Consider the following 22972-nt stretch of genomic DNA (forward strand, 5'->3'; position numbering starts at 1 on the left):
CAGTTGTCATCTGTAGGTGGAGTGACGGGTACCCGCTGTTCCCAGCCCCTCCGTGGGATATGTCTGCACTGCCTGACAGTGGGACAACGGTGTGTTTAAGCTGACTTGCTTGACTTGATTCCTCAAGTATTTTCCTTAAGTTCACATCATTTGGCTTACGACTTGAGTTCAGTTCTGCAGAAGAGTTTGAGGCTTGGCTGAAGCGTGTACATAACTCCAGGAATCGAAGCTGTCAAGCCTCAGTTGAACTCAAGGAATTCCAGAAGGAACAGCTTTTCATCACTTACCTGCAGATGTAGCTACTTCTTTAAGAAAATAAAGCTGTCACTTAGTATGATTTATTTTGTGTTTTAAATACTGGGAACTAAAGGTAAAAAGCATTGCTGTATGCATTTTATCCATACTGGAGAATGGACTTCTGGGTGTCAGTCCTGCAGCAGTGGACCTGGTATAATATGTGGGGAGAAAGGTGATCCATGTAGTGCAGATTGCATTTAAAGTTCTCTTTCCTTGGCCAACGTGATTCCTGTGAAATCAGCCCTGGTGACAGTCACCAGCACACAGTGCCTGGTGACAGCTGTGGTGGTGTGGTGAGTAGCCAGGTGCTGTCCTGAGGGCTGCTCCTCTGCTGACAGAAGCTGTGACAGAAGGTAACTCCTAGCAGGAAAACAAACTGCATGTTAAATACAGGACATACGATCGGTGTCTCTGTGGCAAGACTGGGAATAGAGAGGAATCTTTTCTGTTTCAGAATAAGCTGCTTTGTGTGTGCTTCTGTAAAGCTAAAAATGTGTCCTTTGTATAACTGAAGTGGTCTGTACTTGATACGCAGAACGTCCAGGTTATGCAGCTTTACTGACGTGGTTTCATTTATAGCCCCAGCCACCGAACAGACGTTATCCTGCTAGAACAAGTTAAGTTTCAGTAACTACATGGAAGTGCATCATGTGTGTCTGCAGCTAGTTCAATTGGTGTGGTGTGGTTGGTTTTGTTTTTTTCCCTTCAGCTCCCAGAACTAAGTTTTTACTATGTTTTTGAAGCTTCAAATAAGATGCATTAAACTATTTTTCTAGGTTTGAATTGGTATCCAGATGTTCCAGGAACCTAGTGAATAAGTAATCTTGAAATGTGTTTTGTGTTTAGAAACTGGCAAGGTATTCACCTGGGGCAGAGCAGACTACGGGCAGCTTGGACGACATGCAGTGGTTCCTGCTGGGCAAGAGGTGTGCACAGCATCTGAACAATGCTTGGAGCTGTTGTGTAACATCCCTGTTTCAGTGCCTTGCCTAAATGGAGCATCTCAGGTAAAGAAAATTACCATTTTTTTTCCCCCAGGTTGGTGTTTTTTTTGTGTGTGTGCATTAAAGTAATCAGAACAATTTCCTAATAGAACCCTTGCAGATGCAGCAACACAAGACCTCATTGCCCTTCCTGTAAGCTCAGAAGTTAATACAATTCAATTACTTCAAATTTCTTAAAAGGCTTTTGCATTTGGGACCTGATTTTGCCCTTGGTAGAACCAGGGCTACCATTAGCAGAAGCCAGGTTCTCTCAGATGTCACTGTGTGCAGCAGGTAGCTGCACCTGCAGTGCAGCTGAGCAGATGGGGTGGGACCCTGCCCGACTACAGTGCTACTTTTGTCTGAAGCCCTCTCTAACAGTTTAACCACTGGCCTTTCTCTAGCCAATAAATAATAATACCACAGATTTTAGCTCAGATCATCTAAGCGTATCATGAGTATTTCTCTACCTCATAACATCCATGAGTGGTATTGCAGGTTTTCTTTTCATACAGCTAATTTGATACAAAATGCAATTATTAAGATGAAATCCTAAAAATGGTCAGAGAGAGAACTTTACTGAAGTTGTTTGCTGTAGTCTGACACAACATGAAACCTGTACTGCACACACACCGTTTTCTTGGCATTTCAGTGGCTGAGGGGCAACATATGGCAATTGGCCTGTTGGCAGGCAATGTGCAGGTCCCACGTGGGCAGATAACCAGTCAGAAGGTTTCTATCTCCCTGTGGGACAGCTGGCAGTCAAAATGCAAGGGGTAAGTACAGGTTGTCACCTTAATGTTCAATTTATGTACTGCATATATGCCTTCCAGTAGCCTCCCATGGGGAGGCTTTGGTTAGAAGAGTCAGCCTCTGCCCTTTCCCATCATCATTGTTCTCTGTGCACATTCACAGATGTGGAGCTTCAGAGCCCAGGATGCTGCACTAATGAATAATTTCTTTAGTTCATCTTGACTCCACTGAGTCTCAAGCAGCTTTCTTACTTTGAGATGAGTGTCCCTGCTTTTGCCATTATTTATCTAATGAGGCCACCATTCTCGAATCTGTTTCACACTGGTTTTCATCTGTGCTTTGGGCAATGCCTCTATGTAGTTCTGTTGTTTCTTGTGCAGTGCAAAGCCAAGGCAGCTGCAGCTTTTGCACAGGGAAACTTGTGTGGGGAAGGATGAGTGATCCATGAAGGTGAAGGAATGGGATGCATTCAGATATACTCCTTGAAATGAAAGAGAGAACGAATCTCATCTTCATTCTGCTGCCCTCAGTGCTGTTCTTCCTTATAGACCTATGAAAGACCTGACCTGAGTGATTAGCAGTGGCAGTGTTCTGGAGCAGGCATCATTCTTTGCAGAGCTAACAGCCTGAAGATGATTTAAGAAGAGCATGATCAACAGCTAGCATCATTTGTACCCTAGGAGGAGCTGTGTTGATGAGAAGGGGAAAAGTGGAGATAGAGCCTAAATTGCTTCACTTTGAGATTCAAAATAATGCCAGAGCTAGCATTTATACTTAAAAGTGCAGTAAATTGCAGTATGTAGTCTATGCAGAGTGTCAGTTTTTGTTTACACCCAAGCTTTCCCCTTTTCCATTTGTTGTCATATGGAGACAAGGTTTGATTTGAGGGCAGCCTTAAAAGGAATACAGAGCAGATGAGCTCTTTTCTCTTTGCCTTGAATTAACAACTCTGATTTGCATGTTTAATGCAGAGAGACAGTTTAACAGTTGAGGATTATAGCTAATGATTTTTATCCATTGTCTGTTTTCACAAATAGATGTCCCTGCCCATGGCAGGGAGGTTGGACTAGATGATCTCTAGGGTCCCTTCCAACCTAAGCCATGCTGTGAAATCACTTCTAATGATTCAACTGAATTTTTGGCAAAGCTGTGGTCTACTGATTGCCTCTGCACTTCAGGTAATATTGTTAAAACCAAAATGGAGAAATTAATCTTAAGGATTAGAGGACAGTATAAAAGGCATACTAGTTTACCTCAAGGACAGTGCAGTAGATTTAACCTCCTGTGCTGCTGCTTGTCCCCATGCCCATGGCTTACTTGCTTCTCCACCAGAGAGCAGGGATTCTCCTTTCTTTGAGCTGAAATTAATATAATGCCTGTGTCTGTCTACCACTCCAAAACATCTGTTTTTAAGTGTTGTGAGTGACCTGTTCCACTCTGAATTTTACTTCCTCTGACAAACTCATTTGGAAACACTGAATTCTGAAAGATATGAGGACTTCTTTTCTTCCAACAGAAACAATGGCCGAACAAAAGCCTGAGTTTTAGATGTTTACCTCCTCATCTAAGTATGTCTTCCCCCAAGGCTGAGAGCAGGGTTAGGAGGGAAAGGAAGCTTCCTCTTCCACATGCAAGTGTCCCTCATCACCCAGACACAACAGTACTGCACAGAGCACTGAGGAATTGAAAAGTTATTCAGCTAGAGTTTCTCCAAATGAGAAATGGGGACAGGTTTCCCTAATCACCTCAGCTGTAAAGAGGCACCACATGTTCCTGGTGTCCTGGTTTGGGCCCACCTCTACTTGGGAAGAGATAAGAATATGCAGTCTTTTGCACTCTTTGTGGCAGGGGCTTTAAAGTTTTAAAAAAGAGTGTGTGGACAGTCAGGTTTCCAGAGTTTCATGTGTCTAAACTTTTTGAATTCTTATATTCTTCTCAATGCTTTGGTGCATAACCATCATGGAATAGGATGAGGTATTGAAAAGAAACTTCAGGCTGTAGGGGGAGTCAGTTGTGTGAGATGTGGAGTGCTCTTGTCTTGTGGGGCGTCCTTGATTTGGACCTCTTCAGAACATCTGACTCATCTGCTTCCTGATGTGCATTCATATCAATCACTCTTCAGATGAAAGGACAATTAAATACAAATGGCCTGAAATATGATGAGCCTCTGTATTTAGCAAGTCCTACAAAAACCTGGTTTAATGTTTCCTCCTTGTCAGAATGCTTTTCCAGTCTGTTTGGTTTTTTTTGGTGTTAATAGCTGTCGTTTTTCTGTCTGTGGTATGTTCACCATGTCATTTACATTGCAGCAAACGTTTGCTGCAATAATAAACAAGAAGTCATGGGGCATTTCTTGCTAATGGAAGAGCTACAGTCATTTTAGATATGCAGCACTGGTCACATGGAGCCATGTTTTCATTATATCCTTTCTCTACTTAAAGCAAGCTGTGGTAGATTACAGTTTTCTGAGGAGGGAGCTCTGAAATTTTAGTTAAGAACTTAAAAAAAAAAAAAAATCTGTGTCACACTCACTTTTGGGATTTGTTGGGCTTAATTCCTTCCTCCTTTAAGTCTTGTCAGTGGATATAGGGGCCAGTTGTGTCAGGGAATGAAAATAACTGGTGGACTTGTGACAACCTGTACCTGCTGTGTTTATCCTGATCTACTGTGGTCCCTAATTCCAGTGTGTACTTTTGTCCCATATAATACTGGTTGGTTTGGATCCTCCATATGGTTCCCTTTTTTCAGGGAATGCCATGATAAGTGCACATGTTCTTGTGGCCACAGTTTATTGCCACTTTTCTTCAGTAGCACTTGCAATAACATGTCCTTTTTGTTTAAGTATTTGAAAGATAGCTTTGGTTTTAGTATATTCTTGGTTTTCCCTTTTTTCCCCCATTCATGTTGCAAAACACTGAGCATCTACCTGCAGGACAAATCTAAGATATCTGCTATGATAATAATTAATTGGTGAATTATTGTCTGACTGATAGCTTAATGTATAAGCATTGTTATTACTTTAACATATAGATACAGTAATATTGAAAATGGAACCTTTTGGTTTATAAAAATGACAACTGGTTTTGTGCTTTTTTTTGACTTTTTGGGGAAAATTGTTAGAGGCTGCTTTGTAAGTAGAGTTGTAGCTGAGACTTTAAAGGGTATTAGCAAAAATAACCTGATAGTGTCACACATATGTAATTTCTGTTCTCTGTGTGTGGCTTTTGAATTCTTAGTTTTTTGACTGGGTGCTGTAAATGTGTGGCTATGTTCTTTATTCTGAATGGTCAAAAAAAATGTTTATATTTTTGTGTGAGAGAAACAACACATACTGTTCAGAGTTTGAGAGCTGGGTGAGCCTTCTTACTTGTGGTATCAGCAGAAGAACAAGTTGGTTGGTATCTGCACACTCCAGAGAGGTCAGAGTATTGTTTGTGTTATATCTCACTTTGTGTGTGTTTCTTTCCCTGGCTGTTTATTTGATGCTGTTAGACCTGCCCATCTAGCAAGAGAACTCCATAGGAGAAGGTTTTTTGCCAGCTTGTCTTTTACCAAGGAGTTTGTGAGGTCTTTCTGGGCCAATTAATTAAACTGTCCTCATTCTTAAATTGAAGTGCTAGGCGGTTTCTCACTTGGTAAGCAAGTACTGCAGTGTTGTGGAGTTTCTTCTCTCATGAGCTGGTGCCTGTTACAAGTTGGACTTTATTTGTGTCCTTTGAGAAGTGGCATTGTTGAGTTTTCCTTGCTGGTGCAGGCTGTTTTCATTATGCTGTTTTAGAGATGCAATGCTAAAAATGGTGGTGTAGAGATGGTCCCTTTTAATATTCTTTCAAGAGTGGAAATAAAATTCTTGGCTTATCAATTCATTTTAAGTAAGTGACAATAAAGGAAAATAAAGGCCATAGCGAAGTGGGTTCTGAGTACAAGTCACTGTGCAAATGAGAAGTTGCAATTAAGGATGAAAACAGAGACCAAGCTGTTGAAATTATCATTAGGGAAAAAAAAAACCCAGACAGGATGTATCAAAAGAATGAAACTGCAGTCTGCATACGAAATACAGGGAGTCTGTGTTAATGAGGTGGGGCTGTGTGATCTGCATGCCCTGTGTTGTAGGATAACACTCATCTTTGCAACACTGCAAGAAGATGGAGAGGAGTTCACAGTTACATCCCAGGAAATGAGGAAATGGGATTTACTTTTTGGGTCAGTTGGTCCTCCCTGTTGTTCTCCTAGCAGGAAATGGAGAGCAGAACAAATTGCTGAAATTCAAATGCAACTTTTTGGCTATGTAGCCATCCCATTTATTCTGTGCTTTTCTTATCCCATTAAGACGTGACTGTGGTTTGTAAGGAATATCTTATGGCCTGGGTGGAAAGACATTTAATGCTCCTAGCAAAGTCATTTCTGGATGTTAGGAATAGCAGTGTGTTAGGCAACAGAATATACTCTGGAAAAATTAGTCTGCTCCATGGAAACTGTCAGCCAGTCACAATTTTACTGTAAATAATTTGGTGAAGTGGAGCTCAACTATTTACCAGTAGGTGAGATAATGAGGAACTTGGCTTTCCCCCTCTCCTTGTGCTTATAGACAGAGCCTAGATCACCACTCTAGGTGTGTAAGTTTTGGAAAGCAAAGAGAAGATGATATTGGTTCCCAGCACCATGCTTCCCATCACTCATACCAATTCCTCTGCAGCTGGCAGTGCAGAAAGGGAGATGCAAATCAAATTCACACCAAGTGAGTGGCAAAGGGGAGCTCCCACGCTGCCGTTGCACGCCAGAGAGCATATGCTGTGAGTGCAAACTAGGGGTTTGCAGTTATCGCTGCTGCAGAGGAGACTTGGTTTAAAATGACCAAAATTGCTCTGTTGAGGCTGTCCTGTAGCACTGAGATGGCAGCTGGAGGTCAGGCTGCTTTGTAATCTGTATGTAAGACCACAAGGGGTTGGTTTTCCTCCAGTTTGGGTGAAGTAGGAGAGGACTGTCATAGGATGAAGTTGGAGTCTCACCCAGCATGTGATGACTGAGGTGTTATAAATGTGAGTGTGGGTAAAGACTTAATCTTCATAATTCATTTTCCATTTGATAGCATGTTGCAGTGAGAATTCCAAATGAATACCTCACTTGGAGATCTCTGAAAGGGAAATGGAAAGAGACTAAAACTACTTGCAGCAGTAGCCATGGCTTGAGCAGATGTGCATGGGCTGTCAGTAGTGTAGCCCTAGTAATGAGACTTGATTAGCAGCTAAATAACTAATCTAAGTTAGCTTGTTTGTAACTCTGTGACTTGCATGTGTTCATACTATATTCCTTAAATTCAAAATACTGACTGGGTCCCATCCTTCTGTATGGACTGTTGTAGTAACAGTGCACCATGACTGCAGCTCACTCAGAGTTCAGAGACAACTTGTGATCCAGCTCATTGCTGTTCTGAAGTAATTTTTTTTTTTCACCAACAAATGCCATGGATCTCAAGTTCACTAATGCTGCCTGGTGCAGTTAATGCCAGCTAATGAACCTCAGGGAGTGCTGCACAATTGCTTAAAAATGTACTTGGTGAGTACATGGAAGGTGACAACTGTTAGAGCAGAAATCCAGTTCAGCCTCACTGATGTTGTTTCAGCTGCATTGCTCATCTGTGAGGAACCTAAACAGAAAGGCTTCAATGCAAAAATTATCCATACTAGTTTAAGGTGAGTCAGGTCTAACCCAGGGTATGTGCACAGACATGTTCCAAATCCAAGAGAAAATATGGTTTGAAGGAAGAGGTTGGTCGAAAAGGCCTTAAAGCATGCAGTTTTTCACTCTCAATTTGTCATTAAAACTGTTACAGAGAAGGGATTAACAAATCAATGCAGGCTAAACTGAGAGAAAATCAATAGGAAACTGTAGTGAACTGGAACAAAGCTATCCATCTACATCCTTCTCTGCAAAGAAATCTTATCCATATCTCATTTTATGGACGGAAAAAAAAGGGCAAAACCAATGTTTTGGGGTTAGGAGAATTCTTTTTTACCTGGCTGACCCCAGAACTTCGGGTGAAGAAACTTCTGGTTTAAGTGCTACTTACGTTTCCTTTTTTCTGTTGTGTTGATGGATTCTGTTGGCAGGTTCTGTAACAGTGGCATCTTACCAAACAAATAAAAGTGAAGGAGAAATATATCATTTAAGTTAACCTCATAGGAATTTGATGGAACACTCTCTTTAATTGTTTACTTTTTTGTATTAGTAGAAGTGACTCCATTAGTTCTTCATTGTTTTTCTGTCTCCTTTTCTTAAGAAGAGTATTCTTTCTGAAAAGTTACTCCTTAATAGACAGTATGCATTATACAGCTGGAAAATATGCTGGGCTGCTGGGTAGTGTACTGCAGATGAATGAGATGGGAGAGATCATAGTGGTTCCACTGCCTGTTTATTGAGTTGTTCCACTGTTCCTTTCAAACTCATTTGTCACCATGAGGCCATAAACTACCCGGGGCAGTGCTGCTCTGGCCAGCACCCAGGCTGCTTCCCCCTGCTTTTAATTTAAGGATTTTGGATTTGGTTTGAACTGGGCTATGCTTTTACACCAGTGATGGTGTTTGTTTTCATTTGTCTGATATTTCCAGCTTGCATTTATCAACAAGTTATTTAAGCTATGAGCCCTGCCAGTCTTTCTGGCCTTTGTGCTTATGTTGTAAGTTATTGTAAAGCTGCTGTTTAACCAAAGATTCAGAAGAGAGAGAGAGACCCGTGTTCCTGCTGCAATGTTTAAAGTTTTTGCTTTGTCTTGGCACACAGCAAGTTTCAAAGACTGGTTTACTGGGTAGCCTGCTAAATGACAGGTACCTGCCTGTCCTCCCACCTGGTGGCTCATCTCCTTTGCCTGTTGGCTGTCTTGCCTCTAATTTAAATTGAAGTTGTCAAAGGCAGAAGTTACCTCTGAACTCTGTGTGTGTTTTTTTCCCATGGTCTAATATAGCTTGTGCCTTTGCCCCAGCCTTCAGCTGACAGAACTTTGTGAAGGGAGGAGGAAGAAGAAAAAGTAAAAATTATGCATCTAGTCCTGTGAGGACAAAAATGCGAAACTGCCTCCAGTGTTAAAACCTGCCTGAGGGCTTATTCTTAGTCTCCTGGCAGTTGATGGCTCAGTTCTCAATGAATTCAGTGAATATTGCATGGGTTTAGGTACCACCAAAGACCTATGCTCCTGTTGATGTGTTGCGGAGTTGTGTGTTGTGTTGTGTTTTGTTTTTTTTTATCATAGGAAAAGCAAATAAAAACCATATAAAGAAATTTTTTTTCATTACCAAGGAGGAAGAAAAAATGATAGTACCTTAGAGAGATGATTCTGAAAATACCCCCCCTTACGTTTTGCTGCTTGAGCTCCCATTTTCCTACTTCTCCATCTCTTCCCAGGTGTAGAGCTGATGTAAACAATCCCTTCCTTAGTAATTAGTACTCTGGGAGCTAGTAAAGAGTTCTCAAAAGGTGTTTGCTTTTCCAGAATGTTTGGCATAATGTTTGTGCTTTTAAGTGTTAAAATAACAAGCACTTGGTAGCCAGTTTTCTGACTGGTATTTGCTGCAGTGGAAATCTGTCCAGCTTTTCCAGGTTGCCAAGGTTTACCTGCAGTCTCCACTGGTAGTTGATTTCACACTTTGAAAGTGTGAATCCATTCAAAGCCTTGGTTTGTTTTTATAGAAAGAAATAGGAAAACAAATGTGAGGTCCAGCAAAGCTTGCCCCCTAAGAGACTATAGGGGGAAGGTATGAAAGCCATCTAACAAACTTCATCCAGCAGATTTCAGCCACTATAATCCATCAGAGCTATTATGGTGTCTAATACTTGATAAAGTGCTTTGACAAGATACATTGTGAGTGTCTATAACTCAGCAATTCCTTTATTGCTTTTGCATATGCCAAGAGTTAGCACTTTATTTGTAAGTTCGTTGTGCTCTCTACAGATGCAAGCATAGGATATGATTTTTAATTCTTGATTCTTATTCCCTTCTCATGCCTTCTTTGTTTGGTCCCCTACTTTGATTTTTTTTGGTTTTGTGTTGTGGTTGTGTTTTTTTTGTTTGTTTTCAAATGTCTGGATGGAGGAAAATCCTTTCTGTTTGGGATTTTGTGTAGTTGTGGGACAGGCTTTATGACTTAAACACAGAAAAATAAGTTCCAGAAATGCAGGGAGATGGCTTTTCTCCACCAGTACATGTCACTGGAGACTTTCCAGTTAGTTTGCCCAATGGATTGGATCAGTGGCTGCTGCAGTACCATGGCAGCAGTTTTTTCACCTAGCTGCATACAAGCCTGCTGAGATCAAGCAGTGTTTGTGACATGTGAGCCTGCAAGTCACGTCATTAGCCCTTCCCTGGGGTAGAGAATAGTTTGGGCACAGCTGTTGTACCTGGGTTGTTAAGTTCAACACATCAGATTGCTGAGCAATGCTCTGTAGTTGCTTTTGTGCTATCAGGACACCTTGAAAACTTGGTGGATGAGGAGCACGAGTGAAATGAATATATTTGCTGGAGAACAAAGGTGTCATCTTGATTCTTCATCTTAAAAACCTGGTCCAATTTGCAGTTTAGCATACTGCCATAGCTAGTGAAGGGGCTTTGGGGCCTGCAGAAAGGTAGAACTTGGTAGAAGTGTTTCTGAACTGAAGTCTGGAAAGCATTACAGTAACTGCCCAGGTTGGCTGCTGGCACCTTGGTCAAATGCAGAGGTTTCATGCCCTGTATCATTGGTTGCTCTGATATCACTTTGCTCAATACAGTACAGGATATGGAGGGGATTCTGCAGTGGGTTTGTGAGGCAAATCTGTTTCTCAGCATCTTCTGTTTAGAGAAGCTGGTGAAAGGCAATCTTTCCACCTGAAGTGCTCTGCCTGGAACACTGGTATGAAGAACTGATTCAGGTTTGAAGCCTTTATTGGATCATGTTTGAAGGCCTTTGTTTCATGTTCTTGAGTGGATTGTTGGACAAGGAGAAGGTTTATTAAAACAATTCTTATTTCCAACACTGATATGGGTATTTGAAAACATGGGTCTTAACCATCAGTTATCTTGAGCTAGAAGGTATCAACTTGTCTTTTGAAAATTTGAATTTATGTTTGAAAGGATTACTTTGAACTGCTTGCCAGTTTCTTAGGAACATGCACACTGAATTTTTGCTTTACAGTCAGTCTAAGGCTTGCACTGGGAATGCAAGTCAGAGGTTGGTGGCAGGAAGGGATGTTGTCAGTCTTCAAAAAACAAAAATTCACCATCTCTTTTGCTGTTCCATGGCTCCTGTTGTGATTTAATTCTTATTTCTATTTTAAAAATACAAAATATTATTTCATGGTTATTATATCATGTGGAAGTAGTAACCTTAAGGAAGAAAATGGGAATCTGTGATGAGTAACCTTTTAAGTTTCATTGTGTATCTCTAAGACTTTTTCCTCTTTGATACTGGGGTTTCTCCTCAGTATTTGTATGTGGGACCTCCATTAGACAGAATGGAGGCCAAGCAAAATGTAGACTTGCAGAAATGCAATTACATGGTCAGGTGTAAAACTTTCCCTGGAGTGTTAGGGTTGGTTTGTGGAGTGGTTTTGATTTTTTTCTTTTTTTTTTTTTTTTTTCTGTTTAGATGTTAGACTAAAATCTCCTAAAGAGAACATACCATTGAGATTTGCAGCTTCAGAAAGTGAGAGAATACTTGGATCAGAGTAATAGATGGCTCTTTTGATTCAGCAGTTTGCATTAAGTTTTACAGGATTAATTTGCTGTCTCTAGTTTTCCTTGCTACAGCAAGTCTGAACGACAGGCTGCTTGGAGGAGCATGAAAAGCAAAACGCTTGTGTCTTTTTGCTTAAAAAGATTAAAAAGGTATTTGTGAATTATGGTGATGCTGTTTAATAACCTTAAGATAAAATTGTTCTACTTCAGCGGCAAAGCTGTTCAGAACTATGAAATAAGATATGATGTGAATTTAATGTCTTTCATGTTTGAGAGATAATGTGTTCCACCCCCACACCCTCAGAAATGAGGGCAGTACAGCATCCTGTTCTGCTTTTCTGCGTGGTACGTGGAGTTATCCACAATGTCTTGTGGCCATATGAGTTAAGAGTACACCAAGACTGACAGTATTCAGGGTCTTCAAGGATGGCTGGTTTTGCATGTGAGGCCCCCGTTTGCAGTCAGATAGGCAGAAAGCCAGTGAGAAAAGAGTTTTTATTCACTTACGTTGAGTTCATGCTCAGTGTGCCATGCCAGAGAGTATTCTAATAGTCATTTTATCCAAGGACTTCAGTAATGGCAAGTACATGGGGGACTACTGAGGTACTGCTGCTGAAATTAAGTATGCATCCCAGGTTACTGTTTCAGTCTTTTTTTTAGCCTGTACCCTTCCCTCTTAGACTTTAGTTACTGACAGCTGCTTTTAGATACCTGTGTTACTACAGGGATTTAGAATTATGCTGCTGCTTATTATCTTTTTGGCAAGGGTCATGTGCTACAGAAACATCTCTTCCTGCTCAGTGAGACTGCACGTGCCTTCTCTTTGAGTCCTCTGACTGAAAGAGGAATGTTTTGCTTTCTCTTCTGCTGCTAATACAGGGCTAGAGCACTAAGTTTAGATAGTTGGAGAAATCAGGACCAGATTCTGAAATCCTTTAATTCATGTTAGATAAATGTGATTTATTGTGGTGCACTTGTTTGCATAATTGTACTTGTTTCATATACACCAAATAAAAATCATACTTGAATTCATTCAATACTATATGTTGGCTGATATTCAGGGAGAAAATGAATAAAAAAAATTAAAACACATGGAATGTTGATGCTAAATTAGTTTTATGTTTGAGCTGACAAAAAAGAATCTATGAATTCTAGATTTGCTCTTCAATGAAGCTATTTTAATGTTGTTCACTTCAAAATTTTTAATTCAGTTCATGTTAAGACAGATGTCAGAAGCAGTAAAAATGCAGGTGTTGTGTTGTTAAGTGTGATTTAGATCTACCTAGGTATAATTGGAGAAGAACACTCTGATTTTAGATACCTGATGTTAGAAAAGCCATGGATGTTACATTTGTCTGACTTGCACCTCATAACAGTTCAGGTAATTTGCTTTAGTTCATAGTTAATTTACCAAAGATCTGTTGTGCAGGACCATAGTCATTACACGTGCCTTAGTGGAAGCTTCCTCCTGAGATAATTTGCTTCAGTTTTTGCTTTGTTGGTTTCCCTGCACCCTCCCCTCCCCCCCATTGTCTTTCTCTTGCTCTCTTGCCCAAGAGAGTTGTTCTTGTGTAGACCTACTGAGAGCCATCTGGTGTGGCTGCTGGGAGGCCAGCGCTGCACACCTAAACCAGCCTGCCACGCTGTCACAGTGCTGGACCTGCACCTGCACCTGGGAGGGATGGTCTGCAGAGACAGCTTTGTTACTGTCTGAAAAAATAGGTTTGGCCATTAACTTTCGGATACTTCAGTGCATTATTTCTCAGAGAAAAGACTTTCTCCAAGCTTTGGAGAAAAGTAGTGTTCAAGTGCCTATAGGCAGGTGTACTTGGCATCTGAAAATTCTTTCAGGTCTGCAGTCTGTCTGGACCTTCTGGGGACTAGCATGCAGGCCTGCCAGTCGCTATCTCAAGAATGATTTTCTTTCTCCTGTATACTGTACATCCTCCTGCTTCTGAGAGAAGAAACTTCTACACTGCAGAAACCTGAAAGTAAGGCTCTTTATTCATCCTGTTTTCAGCTGAGCACAGTACCTCAAGGTGAGATCCAGTAGCGCTTTATTTCCCCTGGATCAATATCAAACTTTTCAGCTGAATTTTAGAGCTGACCTGCCTCATCTTTACATAATCTTCTCCTTCCTCTGGCAACAGAGCAGCACGTTTCCCCCACTCCCCCAGGCAGATGCTGCAATGAATAAAAGACTTAGTGGTCTGTAGTTGCGTCCTGCACCTCTTTCTCAAAGAATAAGCTCTGCAACGTGTAGAAAAATCCCCAAATGTTTCTCTCCTGTTTTGCTGTCTTTGTAAGGCACTTGAAGGCTGGAATTGCTTCTCCATTGCTTAGATGGAGATGTGTGAAGACTTAAGACCAGCAATGGCCAGTCATAGCAAGACAAACTGCACAGTCCTGGGGGAGCAGAAGGAATGCACCAGTGGTTTTAGGTGGCTGTACAAAATGATTGTGTTAGCCAAGTGTGCAGTAAGTTCAGCTGCGTTTCCCTGTCTAGAAGTTGCAAAGAATCCATTGTTCGTGCTGCTGCTCTTGTCTCATAGCTGTGCTAAAGTCAGAAAGCATGATGGACTTGCCTTCTGCCCTGAGGCATACCCAGTGGGCAGTTTTCAGGTGGTTTGCAGGTGGGCTGTTTTGGAGCAGCAGCATGGTTTAAAGCCTATGTTAGGAAAACAGCTGACAAAAGAAAGAGGGTAAAACCCACGTGGTTAGATAGAAGCAAGCAGCAATGCTTAGGTCTCTAATGGACAGAGAAGAATAAAGGGGACAAGGAACAAACTCTGCCATGTAACTCCTCATAGTAAATTTTCTGTGTAGCAACCTTTGATATTTGTTTGCAGACAGCACAGCTCTATAGTACTCCTGACTAGAGACCTGAAATGCAGGAGTTTCTGGGTCAAGTCTAGTGTTGATGTAGAGAGGTGCACTTAAGTCAGTGGGGCTCTACAATATCCAGTGGAGTTGTCCACCATGTTGTAAAGCCATGGGATCGCTCAGTTTCTGGTGCCTGTCATAACAGAAAAGGTATATATCTGAGATGGATATAAGGTACTGGTGATGGTGATCATCTATGAGAAGCCGAGTGTGTGTGTTAAGGGAAGCTTTCCTTTTTGTGACAGTTGTGTTTTTGTAAAAATATATCTCAAAAAATTATTTTTTAAGAATCTTGAAAACTGATCATCTGTGAGAGGCCGAGTGTGTCTGTTAAGGGAAGCTTTCCTTGAAAGTTTTGTGACAGTTGTGTTTTTGTAAAAATATATCTCAAAAAATTATTTTTTAAGAATCTTGAAAACATGAAACTTCAGGTTTTAATACCAAGGTGAAATAGCAAGAATGCATCCTTATATTGTCTATTGGAAATCCTCTTGTTTTGAAGCTAGCTTCACAATACTGTTCTAGCATCATAGAAGTTTCTAAAATGTTTTTGGATAACACTGTTCTAGTTGACTTTGACAAACATTCAGTTTTAGATTCAGCTATGGAGAGTATGCTTGGTTAGGCCTATTGATTTGAGAAGTAAGATAGAGCTAAGAAGATTCAGTGTAACAGATTTTAGCTCAGTACAAATGGTTTTAAGGAATTAAAGATTTACTTATGAGCAAGAATAAGCATACTGGCTTTGCCTCTTATGGACATGGTCAATGAAATTGTGAGAGGAGTAAATGTTTGTCAAGTCTATTTTTAATGTAATTGAAGAGCATAAAAATGAAGACAGTTTTAAAGTGTGCTGCTGTATTGCTGTGTCTTGTTGCAGCTTCGAGTTCATGTGGTATGGGGTAGGTTATTAGCAGCTGCTCTGGCTGCCATGATTTTTTTTTTGTATTGGATTTGAGAAGTCTTCTGGAATTGGGCCAGAGGGCTGTGTGTTCCAGTAAATGACTAAAAGTGAAATTGTGTCCAAATTACACTTTCATTGATATCTAAGCCGCTGGAATATGTGTTATCATAGTAACTGAAAAATTGTTTAATCATTTCAGAGAGCTTTATTTTACTTAATGTAACTCTCTTCTTTGTTCTAATAGTGATTTGGTCTCTGATCTATTGGATTCAGTAAGTATTTGAAGTCTGAATTTCTCATGACCTATGTCATGTTAATGTGTCTTTAACGCTTGGAAAGTGTAATTTGTTCTTGTGAAGGTTTGCAGAGTAATAGAACATAGCTCCATAGAGAAGAGAGAACTTTAACAGCAATATTATGAACCTAACCCAATACATTGTAATGCTGCTGTAGCTGCTTTGTGTGAAGGCAGCATAGCATTTTCTGTTCTAGCTTTTTGTTTGGTAGCCCAAAGTCATGAATGTAATTTGCCACTTGAGAGAGAAACTTCCACGTTTGCCCTTTGTTCTGAATTGGCTTTATTTTGAAAGAGTGACTGAAACCAACCCATTCTTCCTTAAGCTGTAGGAGACTTTCTGCCCTTGAATAGTATTGATGATGGAAACATAAGATAGGTTATTCTGAGTACTTCCAGAGAGATACTTACAGTCGAGGGAACTTACCTCACTTCAGAAGTCCACTCAGATGAGATGATTGCTTTCTCATTGGAGACCACATGCTTGCTTTAAGAGCTGAAAATTTTTTTTTTTTTTTTTTAAGGAGGCAACTGTCTCAGTACCTTGTTTACCATTAACTGAAACAGGTAGATGAAAATCTCACAACTAAAATCTTACTAGACTTCCTCAGCATGGAGAAGAGAAAGTTTCAAGGGCTCGTAGTAGCAGCCTGCCAGTACCTGCAGTGAGGCTTGTCAAGAAGATGGAGTTGGGCAGGAGGATGAGAAGCAAAGAACAGGAAGCAAAACACGGGGCTCAGACTTAACGTTAAGGAAAACCTGTTTCACCATGAGGACAACTGAGCAGTGAAAGGGCCTGTTCCATTTTGTTAGAATGGAAAAGGGTCATCTGGATGAAGCCCAAGCAATGTGGTCAGATCTTATAGCTGACCTGTCTGTGAGCAGGAACTTGGGTTAGAAACCTCCTGAGGTCCCACTGAACCTGAGTTATCCTGTGATCCTATGATCTGGTTGCTGTCTTCAAAACTGTTTATACACATGCTCAAAATTCTGAATTATGACACTTCAGTCCAGTGCTGCAATATAACAAGTTGTCAGACGGATAAATTTTCAGTGTATTTGTTAAAATGCACCGGGCAAGGCTCAAATCAAGTTCAGTTGGCAGAAACAATGCTTCTTACTGGGAAGGCAACCAGTGAGAGAGAAGGAAATTAAAGAAATCATGCTGGTTTTTTTCCTCTCAGCTATAATAAGCAGCAAAATGTATATGAGCATTATGTAAGCAGTTCAGAGCTCTCAGTGTGCCCCTCTGGGTAGAATAAGGTGCTTGTATTACTCTGATAGGGGAGAATCTGGCATCTCCTTTCTAGTACTGGCTTGTGGAGGGCAAAACTGTAACTGAAATAGCAACTTGGAAGAACTACTTCATGGTTCAGTGGTTCTCTGTTGTTATTTTGTTTAGCCCAGAAGCTCTAAAATTAGCTGTCCTCTCCTCTTTGTTCTCATTTTCTTTCTACCCCGAACTTTGCAAAGTAGAAAATGGTTTGAGAAGCTACTCTGTGGTTGAACTATCCACACGCTGGAAAATCAGAGCCCTTGATCTGAGTGCTTAGAACGACCACTTGATTTTCAGGGTTCATTCTGCTGTTTCTCTAGTTATGTGCTGTTTTCTAGCATAAATTGTTCTTTGGCCATATAAAATTAAGTCATATTGGTTTACGCTGACAGTTTTGCTCTAAATTTGTAAGCATAATTTTAATTCCGTGTCCTTCTCAGTGTCCTCTGTTTTGAGTAATAATAGACACACAGTCTGTGTGACAGATATGCTATTGAAATTAGTGCACTAAAAACAGAGCCCCTGCTCTTCAGAAAATTAAAAAACACGGTGTCTGCAACGTTGTGTTCTTCTGCAAGGGTAAACAAAAAACTGAAAGGAGACAGAGTTGTTTAGAGGTGACACAGATGTGACTTTGTCATCATTAAAATGTTTCTTGAAAAAGATTGTCCTGATTCATGAGAATCATTTTTGAGTGTTTCTTCTGAGTTACAGTATTAGTCATCTAGAATCATGTGTGCTGTCTGCAGTTCTTTTTAAGGATCTTTGCTTGTCTGAAGAATTTCCCTGTATTTTGATTCTTTCTCAGGGTGCTGTATGTGAACCTTTAAACTCAAAACTAATTTTTTCACCTCAGTTACTCTTGACACGTTCGGTCAGCTCGATCCACAAATAACTGTGCTAGAAATAAGGCTTTTGTTTTTTGTTTATTTCTTCTCTACTTATGCCTGGATGTTCTACTTTGCGAGGTCTTTAATTCATCCCAAATCAATTTTGTGGAAAAACAGCATAAAGGCCAAGATTTTACTTTTCTTTGAAATCTACAGGAGAGCTACAAGGAATCTTTTGCATTCTTTATAAGAGCAGCAGTGCTGCTGTTCTTATACATCATGTTGTTGTGGGTCTGCTTTTGGCACGATGAAACCACTGGGGTTTGAAGAGCTGTGCCTTTGCAAATCACATAAAGCTGCTGTCTTTTGCTACAAGCTGCCTTGGCTTTTCAAGGCTTAGTGCACGGTGTGTCTCTGATATTTACTGCCCTGTAGTTTCCACCTGCAGAGGAGAACAAGGAATGGAAGTGCACTTGATAAGTTTTGATGGCAAGTAAAGCACCTTTGTGGGGCACTTGGCTGCCTTCTGCAAGTGGTGGTATGAAAGTCAGACGGGAATAGAATTAGGGCCATGGAAAGTTACAACATAAAGCCCATGGGGCTCGAGTCTGGTCAGTGACACACAGATCATTGGTGTTGAATAGGAGAACCTAATTTTCTTGGAGTTTTCATTTTCAGTCTCTAACAATTGAGAATGAATTGTGTTTTGTGCTCTCCCAGTGGCTTGGGAAGTCTGCAATAGGATCTTGTTAGACTTGGTAGTGCACAGATGCAAACAAAAGTACTATTTCTTTAGGATCTTTACAGGCTAAGTACACAGAGCTGCTCTCAGGCAGGACACAGGGAGGAAACACCACCACTGTCATTTAGCATGGTTTGCAGCTGGCACGAAGCGTGTCGTTGCCATTGTTTTTTCCCCACTTGTAGGTATTGTAATGGTGGCAAAACTTTACGAGAAGGATTTTGATGTTTGAGTATAGAAGGCTAAAAAAAAAGTCAGATAGTGTTTTGGTTGAAACATGGGTGGAAAGAGAAACACTAAAAAAACCCTTAACTTTTCTTAACATTAAAAAGTACATTGGAAATCACACTCGTTATTTAAAAGCTTTAAACACAATAATTATTCACACAGAGATGTTAAGTCTTGGTGGCTACCAACATGACCTGGTTTCACATAGAGTTCACATCTCTTTGTAATGCTGAATGAACTTTGCAGAAGAGTTGTGGGTATCTCTGCAGTGTATGTAGAAGGTACCTTTGAAATAAATAATACTGATGTTTGGCAGGGTTTATAAACTTTCCTGCTGCTGCTGAAACAGACGTTCTTTCCCGTTCTAAGGTGAAGTCCAAAAATAAGCACCTCGATTTACAGTAAATAGCCTGTGTATTAGATGTTGTCAAGGGCTCTGGAGTTAAACATGCCTGAAATATTTAGATCAGGCTGATTTTGAGGTGTGATGTGTCAAAACAAAGTTGGCAGATTTTGACAGTGGTATTGGATTTTTTTTCATTCCTTGAGTCACAAGACTGTACAGAACTGCATTCTCTTATTCCCTTGGCCTCTCTTTGAACCTACTGCCTAGTAAGTGTGGCTATAGAAGGGTCAAAAAGAACTGTTCTGTATCCTGTCCCCCTAAATGCTGGTGTGTTGTAACAGGAGCACTGCAGCTCTGCAGGAGCTGCCCTGGCTGGGAGCCTCTCTGGCAGCTTGCTTTCACGCCTGCAGCTTGGCTTGTTTAATGCAACAAAATAATGCTGAAAATGATCTGGACACAAGCATGAAGGCGTTTTTGTTGCTGCTGTTCCAGAAAATGAGCCACAAGCTGGGAAAAGGAAAAGTTTTCCAGTGGCAGCTTTATTAGATACTATGGCTGTAAAAACCTTCTAAATGTCTCCAAAGGGCTGTCTTTAGAAACCTGCAGAACTTTGCTGCTGAGTTGCGTCCTGTGCATCTGGGTTTTGTCAGGGGGTGCTGGCTGGCAAACTTTTTATGGCTTGATTGTCAGTGAGTCCTGCTCACCTTTGTGTATGTCTGACAGGCTAATAAAATCAAACAGTATTTCACCACACTGTCCTCAGCCAGAAACTGAGAAATTAAACCAAAGTGAAGCTCTAAGAATAAGGCACCTTCACATCTGGGTAAGTGGTTTTTACATCCAGGGTCAGTGTTCAGAATTCTGACACCCCTGATCAGGGATGGCTCTCCTGTGTTGCACAAAGGTGCTACAAGTCTGTTCCTGGAGGGCAGCAAATTTGGTTCTGTTGTAGGAAGGTGGGTTTATAGCACTGCAGTTCTGAAATCAGAAGCATCATGTAAGTCTGCCAGTCAACCTGAAGGCAGAGCATGAAGTACTTTCTGAAAAGTTATAAACTCATCCACTGGGTGAACTAGACCAGCATGTCTGAATAGCCAGTCAACTTGAAGGCATCAAGTACTTTCTGAAAAGTTATAAACTCATCCACTGGGTGAACTAGACCAGCATGTCTGAATAGGCAGGTTTTGTTTTTTTTTTTCAGATATTGAGTAACTTTTTTGTGTTAGGTCACTTATCAAGTGGTATTGGTTATACAAGGAACATTCTAGTGCTCTGTGGCCCCTAGAAGACACAAAACTGGAGTTTAAGGGGTGTGTGAGCTTCCCTGTCTCACTGCCACTTCTCCTTGCTTTCTAAAAATGGGGATGACTTGGCAAGCTACAGAAGTCATTATTAGGGACTTGGATTTTTGATCTGTGTTCTACTAAAGATACTATCACCTGTCCTCTGAAGTTTGAAACCAGTGCACACTGCTGAAATGGGCAGCTAACCTGTCTGGGTGACATCCTCAGCTGTGCTGGGGTGTGCTGCAGTCCCTTCTGGCTGGTTGGAGAGAGCTGGAGCAGTTTAGGTACAGTCAGTGTTGCCATCAGGAAGGCGTCTGGCATGCGAAGCTCAGGCCCGGCTACTCTGCACTATGCAGTCGCCCCTGTGACTGCAGTGCAGATATTTGCAGGGTTATGCTCTGGGGTTTGGCCTCTGCATCCAGAATTTGGAGGGTGTAAAAGTTGAGTAAAGCTGTGCTTGGGCTGCAGTTTTTGCTCTGCACCTCTGAGAGCACCAAAATGAAATCTCTTCTCCTCGTATCCACAAAAAGCTACAGAGAACCAAAATTGGATGAGGAGCAGTAGAACCTAATGCATTCTGAGAAAGCAGATATTAAGACAACTGTTAGAAATAGTGTTTTATGTCTCTAAACTATTTATAGTGTAGTCATGATGTCTCCAAAGAGAGCAATACTATATCACCAACATTTGATAGTGGTGCTCTGAATAGAGAACAGAATGCAAGACAGTACAGATGGCTGACAGACTGCAGCAAATTCCAGCTAATGAAGAAATGCAGTATGTTTGTTTACATGCAAGTTGAAACAGTTGGCTGTTAAAATTGGTTTGAAATCCAGCTCTGAGCTGCATAAACATAGATCACCCACCCTTATGCAGCTAAAAATAATAAAATACATTTTTGCATTTAAAAAAAAAAATGCTTCCTTTTCAACAGTATTGCTGCAGCTTGATAGTTTGACTGTACTGTATTCAATGATCTTTGGTATGTGTGCAAATTAATGCTGCAAGAAACAAAACCAGTTTACTGGGGGAATTCATGTATGACCTCAGATCATGAATCTGTATCCATGAGGTGCAGGTTTTATGATTAGGTTCTGGAAAAAGAGATGTGGTTTGGGTAAATTTTGGAATGCTCTGGGTGTGTAATTTAAACAGAGGAAACGATAGGAAGCCAGGCATTCTGCTGAACTATTTCATCCAGTGAATCAGGTTAAAATTTTGATAGTAGTTTACATTGTGAATCATTGGAGGAAAAAAAAAAAAAGATTGCTTCCTGAATTTTGTAAATGATTTTCTGATGATAGTAGTTGTGCCCCTGCCTCCTTTAAAAAGTGGTATTTTTTGAGCCAGCAAGAATACTGCAATCTCTTGTGTATTAAGGAGAGACAGAAAGAATAAAATGAGGAATTATTAGTACATGCTTTTCTGTAATATATTTCCAAAGTGCATGATTTTTACTTGTCAGAGTATTTCTGAGAATAAGTTCATCTTACTAGGGCAGCATTCATCTCATTTGTTATCGTGTTTAGAAGTATTATTTGTCTTAGAGCTGTTAAAATTCTAGAGCATGTTTCAGGAAGATGTTCCAAACCAACTTATTTGCTTCTTGTTTTCCTTGCTGGTGGGTGTTTAGAATGCATTTGCTGTTAAACATTATCTGAAAATGCAAATGTAGCTTGCTTTTCAGCAGCCAGCCCACAGCCAGTTGTTCTGCAGCTGTTCTGCACAGTGGGGTCAGTACCTGGAGTTGCCCATTGATGGGGAGAAAGCACTAAATATGATGGGTTGATGTTTTTGTTCTTTACCATAAGGTTTAAGTCTTATAATGCAAATAAGGTGCTACATTATCAAAGTGTTCTGTGACTGCAGAAGGTGAGAGAAATCAGGCCATTGTGTGGTTGGCTTTAAGGAGTGTGTGTGTTCTCCCCTGGGCAAATGGCAGTCCTCACATGTAGGCTGTCCACAGAGAGACCAAGAAGCCCTCTCTGATGTGTAGATATATGCATATAGTTTATGCTCATGAGGTGGGTTTTTCACTTCAGATTGTTGTGTGATGGACAGTTGTTGATTTGTGGAAGAAAAACAACCCTTCTGCCAAGAACTGGAAATCTGCCGTGATGCCAGATGATCTGAGTTCCCAATCCCGTGGGCATGTGCAGATGTGCAAATCAAACAAGAGTCAGCCTGCCAAACACAGGAACACTGGGAGTAAGCATTGAAACCAATGTTTCATTTTGTGGCTTCTCTCTTGCTCTGACTCCATACTCTGGGACTAAGAAGCAATTTAATGTTTGCATCCTGGATGATATCTCCTAAAGTTCTTTCTTGATTTGCCATGTATCTGTTAGTTATGTATTTTTCCATGTAAACCAAAATCCATTCTACTTTACAGCCAGAATTTTTTTAACGGATGTTCAAGCAGTAACAATTCAGATCAGTGCCT

The 22972-nt window shown here is 40.7% G+C and overlaps 1 protein-coding gene across 1 annotated transcript in view; it reads left to right on the top strand.

Annotated features, from left to right (window-relative positions):
- The window catches only part of SERGEF (secretion regulating guanine nucleotide exchange factor), a gene marked incomplete at its 5' end in the record, with an annotated part of 146933 nt that overhangs the window by 32680 nt on the left and 91281 nt on the right, over positions 1 to 22972 (top strand). The window contains one exon of the mRNA XM_008943790.1: positions 1144 to 1304. Coding sequence (XP_008942038.1) covers positions 1144 to 1304 — 161 coding nt within the window. The remainder of the gene's footprint in view (positions 1 to 1143; positions 1305 to 22972) is intronic.

The sequence above is a fragment of the Merops nubicus genome, unplaced genomic scaffold (genome assembly GCF_000691845.1).
Source record: "Merops nubicus isolate BGI_N331 unplaced genomic scaffold, ASM69184v1 scaffold4737, whole genome shotgun sequence".
Taxonomy (NCBI): Eukaryota; Metazoa; Chordata; class Aves; order Coraciiformes; family Meropidae; genus Merops; species Merops nubicus.